Here is a 9,316-nt window from a genome sequence, read left to right on the forward strand (position 1 = left end):
AGTAGCAATTCACCACTATAAATTTGCATCTAATTGGGGTGGTGCTGCATGGAGGTTGTGAAAAGAACATGTCGCACAAACACTGAAAGACTATCGAAAAAAGTTGACAAAATCTGCATCCTGCAATCAGGACAAACAAGAACACAACATTTCATACAATCTTACCAATTTACACTCTTGGAGGAAACGGTACTGACTGTTTGGCAAGCTAACTCTCGTTTGGCCAAGGCATTGCCATAGAGAAAACAATAAGGACACATAGATGCCCAAGTTCCCAGGTAATTCAAACAAGGAGCAAGGCTTGAACATATTCCTTTATTTGCAGAGTGGTTCTCTGGATGAATGTATGTTACTTTTAGCAGGCATAAATGAACCACTAAGAGCCCCTGGTCGCCACATTTCGGCACCTGTTCAGGTACACAGGGAGAATTCAGAATGTCCAAATTACCTAACAGCACATCTTTCGGGACTTGTGGAAGGAAACTGGAGCACCCAGAGGAAACCCACGCAAACACAGGGAGAACATGCAGACTCTGCATGGACAGAATCGGGAATCAAACCTGGGACCCTGGCGCTGTGAAGCAACAGTACTAACCACGTGCTACTGTGCTGCCCACGGTGGTAGGAAGAAAGTCTTTTTGGACTAATGGCAGCATATTGTTGGTGTAAAATACCACTTGCATAGCCACTACATAGTAACAGCATGAAATGGCTTATTTAACTTGTTGTTTACATTTTTGAGATATTCCGCCTTTCCAAAGTAACTTGAGATAGGGCACGTTTTTAGGTCTGAAAGTGGCGGTCTTTGGCCCATTTGTGAGTTTGTGCAGTAAACAATGCTCTGATCAGGATAGCCATTTATGAGCTCTATTTCTGCAACAAGCTTGTAAGATGGACAAATGGAGAGTAGGGCTCTTGTTACAAAATTGCTGATAAGGCCAATTTTATAGCATCTGGAGCTAAATGAATCCCAATGTGTATATTGACAGGTGAAGACAGGCTAATGGATTACATCTATCTTGATCCATCTTGTCACTAGCCCAATGTTTATTTACACAAGATAAAGAGGTCCTATGTGCTTAAAGCTTGTTATTGATGCTTTAAAAGTTCAGTTGATTGACACATCTGTAGGGTTGTAGCAACAGCAGTTGTTTTTGAAGAAAATTGTGAACAGCTGTTTTTTTCAGCATTTCCACACAGGATTCCTTTTATTTGCAGAGTGGTTCTCTGGATGAATGTATGTTACTTCTAGCAGGCATAAATGAACCACTAAGAGCCCCTGGTCGCCACATTTCGGCACCTATGCTAGAAGGTTCTGTACAGTGTATATAAGGTGTGAATGGGCATGGAAGTGCTATGCGTTGGCATGGAGGATATCAGGAAATATTGGAGAGCGGGAGACATGGGTTGGCATGGTGTATGGGGGACATGGAGGGCATGTGTTAACAGGGGGGGGGGGGATGAGCAAGACCTTTTGAAGTTATCATTTAAAAGGTTCCCACATCCAGATTATAGTTCACGTCTCCTCTGAGGGGCTGTGAGTACAGGTCCTTGAGAAGCGAGCCCAACTTCACAAAAATGGCAGGGCTAAGAGGTGTCTATCATTTCAATGGAGCTGGTCAGGGTTGGGAATGCAGGTTGTGGGCTCACTGCCCACACTCTTCTCCTCATCTCCATTACTCTGTGAAATCCGGCCCATTGTCTTTGTTAATCTAAGTGCTTTGATAACTTAAGCCAAGACAATCTCTGGTCATTTCTAGCCAAGTTCTAACCAATTGCATAATGGAATCATGGACAAATGCAACTGACCAATCTTCATCTTAAACAGTGCAACACAGTTATGTTTCAGCACCCATTGATTCTGCATAGACATGCTTGAGGATGTAACCATAAACCAAAGCACCAGATTTTATATCCAGGTTCAAATAGGTAGCAAGCTCTTCAAGATCAGAAAATTCCAAACGGTCAAATTTAGGGAAAAACTTATCTGAACTCCCAACTTTCAGACAACTGCACATTTCTCATCTACAAACAACAAAATCTCCAGGACATAACACACCTCTTTAGAGTCGCTGTAAAATAACAGTGCAGTAATCAACTACATATACATGCAAATCACATGTTTGACTCACTTCACATCTGACACCAATGACTGTTATAGTCATTAGCAATTGATAAGATTACAAGCTTCTGGAGAAAAATTGAATCATAGAAATACTGCAATATTGAAACACTAGAGGTGTAGTTACTTGGCCTACATCAAAATCAGCAGCTAACTGAGGTCAGAAATACCTGCAACATACTCCAATTTAGGTCAGTAAATGTTTACCAATACACTAGATGCACCTCAAATTATTGCCACCAATATGGCTCAATAATCTCAGCACACAAAACCCAAATTAAACAGCTTAAATTTAGATAGACAAAGTTTGCAATACCATGTACAATAAGAAATTATGCAAAGCATTTTCATTAGCCATATTTTACTGAAATCTTAATGATATTGAATTTTGATCATTTATTTACTTCTGATGGACATGCATAGAAATTATACAGATTTGAGTGTGGCATTAGCTCTTCACTCATTACTCACATGTCATTGTGTAGGAGATATAAAGCAAGCAGCTGACCATAAACTTGTGGTGTTGCTACTCCACCAGGTGCCTGCAAATTAAACATAAAATGTATGTTAACACCACTCAAAATAAAACAAAATCACATCTAGTAAGGAGTCCCTAATGTTGACACGAATCTCACCAAGGGTGAGTCATCAGCTCCGGGATGCTGCAGTTTCTATAGCACAAATTCCTCAAGCTTCGCAAATTCCTCGAAGTTGGTTTCTCCAAGAATGCAATTAGCCAGTACTTTACAAGTATTCAAAGCAAAAAGATTTTACTTATCAATTACAAATTCTACACAGTATTTTCACTTGCCGTATTGATTATTTGATGGCTAGTGCCCATTTTAAGTTAGACGCGTTTTTTTTAAACGGATGTTGTCATCTGCTATGAGGATAATTGTTCCTTCATCTGTTCCACTTGCAGTAAAATGGTCAACGTCCTGAATCTTAGGCCTGACACATAAGTGGACACTTTAAATTCAGAATTGGACATTATACTGGACAGAGACAGACAAGCCAGGGCTTGTCCTGTAACGAGGAGATGGAGATAATCGGCCCTATTCAGACAGATTGATTTTTGGTGATTACCCAGATGCAGCCAGACTTTCTGGCACCTTGATTTCCCGCCATTATATGGGATACGGCTACGTGAAGACAATGAACCTGAGGATGGACCCTGGGGATTGGGGGAGGAGGGGAGAAAGAGAGTTCCTGGTGCCCTGCAGAACTGCAATCAGCAACTCCATTGGGTGTTGCAACCCCCACCCAGTGACCTCATTGGCTGAGGGTCACGGAAACCTCTGGAAGGACGCGAAGAGGGAAAGAAGAGTCACCCAGAGATCCTCATCAGCAAAGACTCGACATGTAGACAACAGAGATGAATCGACGGCAGACCAGAGACCGGACGGAGGAGGCATGCAAGATCGACCTTCGCAGAATATGGCCCTGAGACGACTGAGGCTCAGATGGACTGATGGACTCGCAGCTCGATCAAGTTGATCGGCACGGGTAGAATCTTGGGTAGATAATATTTGGGAGAATAACTGTTTTGTGTTTGTGAATAAATTTGGATTGAATTGTGAACCTGTGTTTGTTCTTTGTTCATCTCGCAAATGAGGGAATCTGGGTAAAACGTTTTCCTAATAAACTGGTCGAAGTGTTTGATAATTTACAGACAACAGACTAATACTCTGAGCCAGTACCAGCGGTTCCACATGCTGCACAGTAACGATTTTCAAGTCTATATTCGGGCCCATGGGGAGGAATAAAAGTGACTCCCTTGCTATATCACTCCAAGTCTGACTGCAACCAGGTTCTTTGTGAATTTACTGAGGATCATGGTATTTTATCAATGTCTGTACTTAATCATTTATGTGCTGATTGCAATGAAACTAGTCTGGCAGTCTTGAGTTTAAAACACAAAGGAGTTTGTTTTTATTGCGTTAAAAACTCACATTGAGGTAAGGATATAAAAATATTTTTAGAAGATGCATCTAAGTCTCTACCTTTGCAATGCATACACCCACAAACACAATCATGCAGGGTTGGAAGTTACTTTCTTAACCAAATTAAAGTTCAATGCAAAAATAAAAAATATAGCGAGTTCACTGTTTGAGATCTTTGCTGGCACCTGTGGTTGTGACAGAATTTTCTCCACGCTGGTCTTGAAGTTCTAGGAGTTGAAGTCAGGACAAAGTCTTTTTTTAAAAAAATAATCCATGCTAGTGTGGCAGCGCTGAGCACCCCAGCCATCGCCTTAAACATTCACTCCTTTTACACTGTCAACGGTGTGTACTGTATTAATGATGCACTGCAGCAACTCACCAATGCAGTGGTTCAAGACAACTACTCACCATCAACTTCTCAAAGGCAGTTAGGGATGAGCAACAAATGCTGGCCTTGCCAGTGATACTCATCCCATGATAGGAATTTAAAAAATTCTGTATCTTTTTGCACGCTGAGTCCATCTCACATTCGCACTTAGCCAATTTTCATCATCTGTTTCCTTATCTAAATCAGGGGTGCCCACTGACTCCAGATCTACTTTGACAGTTATCTGAACATGATTTACCAATCTGGCCATCCTCCCCTTCAAACATGTCGCACAGTATAGGCCTTTAGCACTGGTCTATGAACAAAAAGAAGAAAAATGCACCAAAGACATTTTGCACTCTACTATCCCCTAAAGGGCATTAGTAAAGCACGCTCTGCCATTTAATGAGATCATGGCTGATCTTCCACTTCAACACCATTTTCTCTCTCTCTCAACCTATGTCCACCTGAGAACTCAACAATGGTCAATTTCATATCTCTCACCGCCACCCTGGCTGACACCCACTAAGTCAGCAAAGCTCCTGATATCTAATCCTTCTGTATTCATTTTTTGTCTGATTACACTGGTGTGGAGCATCTGTCGATAATTTGCTACATTACAATGCTTTCTAAATGAAAGCTATTGAGTAATTTCTTTCTGTTGAGCTTCATATATTGGACCTGGTTCTTAACCATTATTCCAGTTTTCAGGTTTAATAATCCTCTCAAATTCAAAAGTTCACACTGCACATGCGCTGCTTGGGTGCAGATGCAGAAAGCACAAACTAAGCATGTGTCGGCTCCACGCATGTGCAATGTGCAAAAAGCACGCAACGTGCATGTGTAGTACATAGAAAGCACACACTACGCATGTGCCAAGTGCACGATGAGCTAAAGGCGTGCGGTCAATTGGGAATGAGTTCCTGGTCGACCAGTCAACCATTGTCGATGTGGTCTAAATCATTAATTTAGATTGTAAACAGTTGAGGCCCCAGTGCTGATCCTTATAGCATTCCATTAGTCATGCCTTCCAACTTAAAAATGCCCCATTCATCCCTCCTGTCTGTTTGTATTCATTAACCAATCCTCTATCCATATCAATGTATTACTTGTAACTCCATGCACACTTATCTTGCATATTAGCCTTTATGTGGCACCTGCTTCAATTCTCCAGGTTCCCCTTTATCTACTTACTAGATACACCCTCAAAATGTTGTAATAAATTTGTCAAATAGATTCCCCTTTCATAAAACTATGTTGATTTTGGTCACACTATGATTTTCTAAGAGTGTTAAGGCTCAAGAATAGATTCCAGCATTTTCTCCATAATTGATGTCAGGCTATCAAGGCTGTGGTTCCTTGCTTTCTCTGTCCTGTTCTTCAACAGCAATGTTACATTTGTTAACTTCCAATATGCTGAGACCATTCTAGAAGCTAAATAATTTTGAAAACCCTTAAAAATCATAGAATAGTTATGGCAGGCACCATAAGGCTGCGTACTTAGCCACCTACTATACTCCCTGTGCGCACACGACTGCGTGGCAAAATTTGGTTCCAACTCCAGCTACAAGTTTGCTGATGACACGACCATAGTGGGTCGGATCTCGAATAACAACGAGTCAGAATACAGGAGGGAGAGAGAGAACTTAGTGGAGTCGTGCAACGACAACAATCTATCCCTCAATGCCAGGAACAACCAAAGAGCTGGCCATTGACTTCAGGAAGGAAAGTACTGTACTCACCCGTCAGCAAAAATGGGGCCGAAATGGTGATGGTTAACAACTTCAAATTCCTTGGAGTGCACATCACCAAAACTTTGTCGTGGTCCACCCACATCGACGCTACCACCAAGAAATCACAACAGCGCCTATACTTCCTCAGGAAAACAGGAAATTCAACATGTCCACACTGACTCTATCAACTTTTACAGATGCACCATTGAAAGCATCGTATCTGGTTGCATCACAGCCTGGTATGGCAACTGCTTGGCCCAAGACCGCAAGAACCTCCAGAGAGTCATGAACACAGCCCAGTCCATCACACAAACCTGCCTGCCATCCATTGAGTCTATCCACACCTACATTGGGGAATGCGGGCAGCATAATCAAAGACCCCTCCCATTCAGCTTACTCACCTCTTCCAACTTCTTCCATCGGGCAGGAGATAAAGTCTGAGAACATGCACAAACAGATTCAAAAACAGCATCATCCCTGCTGTTACCAGACTCCTAAACAACCCTCTTATGAACTGACCTGATTAATACTACACTCCTGTATGCTTCACCCGATGCCGGTCTCTATGTATTTGCATTGTGGACCTTTTGTTGCCCTTTTATGTATTTTCTTTTTATATTATTTTCTTTTCATGTACTAAATGATCTGCTTGAGCTGCTCGCAGAAAAATACTTTTCATTGTACGCCGGTACACGTGACAATAAATAAATCCAACAGCAGAAATCAAAATAAAATTTACTCTAATAAAGCTCTGGGAAATAGTCCTCTAACTTTTAGCCAGATATTGAAAAGCACTGTTAGCTGGCAAATAAATTTACTTCAGCAATTTATATGCAACAGTGTAGGAAATTAGTAATGTTATACAAAAGTAGTTACACCCCAATTTGTGTTCTCTCTCTCACATATCCCACTGTCTTGGGAAAGTGGACAGCATAATCAAAGACCCTTCCCACCCAGGTTATTCTCTCTTCCATCGGGCAGGAGGTACAAAAGTCTGAGAATAAGCACCAACAGGTTCAAAAACAGCTTCTTCCCCGCTGTTACCAGACTCCTGAACGACCCTCTTATGGACTGAACTGACCTCTTCACACATCTTCTCTATTGAGTAATACTACCGTCCTTATGCTTCACCTGATGCCTGTGTATTTACATTGTGTATTGATGTAGCCCTATGTTTTCCATGTATGATCTGTCTGGATTGTACGCAGAACAATACTTTTCACTGTACCTCAGTACACATGACCATAAATAAATCAAATCTCCCTTTACCCAATTCTAGGCAATTGAATTGGTTAATGGCTATTTCCTTCGTGTATCATACCGGAGATAACTTTCTGACACCTGTCTGTTTGCATAAGTTCCTCCACTCATCTATCATGGTTCATTTTTCCTCGATCCTCGTTCAGCCTGTCAATGACTGACAAATATAACCGGATTTTCAATCTACCCATTCATAAACTATATGTGTATTATATACATGTGCGTGTGTGTGGAATACATGGACAGACGACCAGCCGATCTGACTGTACACTCCGGTCTGTCAGTATCAGTCCCCCGCCCGCCGGCCGAAATCTGACAGACCCGGCTCCCTCCGCCCTACCTCCAGCTCCTGGATCTCACATTGCTCCAGCAGTTTGCTGAATCCCAGCGAGTTTTCCGCCATCACCGCAGTGGGCATCTTCCCAACCTCACTCCCTTCCCGCACTTCCGCTGCCGGGCTACAGGTCAGAGGTCACAAAGCCCGGGCCCGGGGCTCCAGCTCCTCAGCGCCGCCCTGGTGGCCGGGAGGAGTTTATGCACCGAAACATCGCAGCTGTTGGTTCAGTTGATCTGAAGCAATCTTAGGAGTGCCAGTCCATATCGTTATAACCAATTTAAATATACCGCCAGTGACACACTGTCATGGAATTAAAAATATTAGTCCATCTTCGAAACAGTTGCTGATTTAAGTATTGGAGTCAAAGTTTTCAGGTGGTGGATGTGATGTCAGTCGAGGTAGATGTTTGTCTCCAGTGTGGCAGAGAGCATTGCAAAGAGCTTAGAACATACCATTTTCACTGTGGAAACGGTGGTGAAATGCATAAGAGCACCTCCAGCGTGTGGTGTTGGGTGCTCTGGTGCACAGATGAGCCAACACAGTTGTATGTGGTACAACTCTATTTTATTTTAACTCTTATAATACAGTTCGTTCTGGATACTCTGCACGTGCTGTCTCCCTGAATGTGTTTGGTAGCAGATCTGTCCTGGTCCTCCTCTGCAGCGAATACTGACCACCGAGGGTCGTGTCTGTGCTTTTATATCTTTCTGTCATTGGTTGTGGTGTTGTGTGTTCTGATTTGTCTGTTGGTGTGTCTATCATGATGTGTGTGTTTGAATATCATGACATCCCCCTTTTTTACAAAGATATGTGCCTACGTGGTTATAAATATAATTGTGTCGTGAGTGCATCTAAGAGTGTGTGTGTGTGTTGTGTACAGCGTGTGTATATGACGTAACTATTTACATGGGGCGATGTCGGGTGCGTCACACTAACAAGGTTGTACCATAACAAAACATGGATGCGAGAGAGAAAAAAAAAACTTGAACAGTGGTCCGGTCAGACGATATCTGGAACAATAAACAACAACAGGTTATAATACAGAAGTGTTTGACTTTTTGAACGTATGAACAGCGTTATAAGTCCAGTCTAATGGGTGACCGCCTCAAGAATGGGCTGGTCCTCAAGCCGGTTCAGCTGTGGAGATTTGTGGTCACACTGGTTCACCTTGGACTGTTGGAGGTGATGCTGTTGCCGAAGTCTCTACTTTACCATTTGTTGTACTTCGTGCAGTGCTTGGTTTTTTCATTCGTGCAAATATAACATTCAACATCTTTGTTAGTGTTGCCTTGGCTGTGGTTTGGTTCTGGTGGCGATGGAAGGGGCATGATCCGTGGCATCTCCACGAAGTCATCCTTGGGAACCAGTGGAGGATCCGGCGTGTGCGTACGGTTCAGTTGCGAGCGTGGAAGGCGGCGCAAAGCTCGCTGATTGCGCCTACGCACCAATCCATCCGCCCTGCATGCCAGGAACAAGGTGGAGTCTTTTTTCTTTTTATGTTTGTGGTGGACGGCATCTTGTAGCCGATGGGTCGTTGCCATCGAAGTAGCACCA

The 9,316-nt window shown here is 42.7% G+C and overlaps 1 protein-coding gene across 2 annotated transcripts in view; it reads right to left on the reverse strand.

Annotated features, from left to right (window-relative positions):
• The window catches only part of cops8 (COP9 signalosome subunit 8), a 55,611-nt gene extending 47,697 nt beyond the window's left edge, over window positions 1-7,914 (reverse strand). Inside the window, exons 1-2 of one of the 2 annotated variants that reach the window (XM_072480587.1) lie at window positions 7,766-7,914; window positions 2,594-2,664 (exon numbers count right to left, since the gene is read on the reverse strand). In XM_072480587.1, coding sequence (XP_072336688.1) covers window positions 2,594-2,664; window positions 7,766-7,843 — 149 coding nt within the window. In that variant the 5' untranslated portion in view covers window positions 7,844-7,914. The remainder of the gene's footprint in view (window positions 1-2,593; window positions 2,665-7,765) is intronic. The other variant, XM_072480578.1, reaches the window with a different exon arrangement.
• Between the last annotated feature and the right edge of the window lie 1,402 nt (window positions 7,915-9,316).

This window comes from Scyliorhinus torazame, chromosome 2 (genome assembly GCF_047496885.1).
Source record: "Scyliorhinus torazame isolate Kashiwa2021f chromosome 2, sScyTor2.1, whole genome shotgun sequence".
Lineage (NCBI taxonomy): Eukaryota > Metazoa > Chordata > Chondrichthyes > Carcharhiniformes > Scyliorhinidae > Scyliorhinus > Scyliorhinus torazame.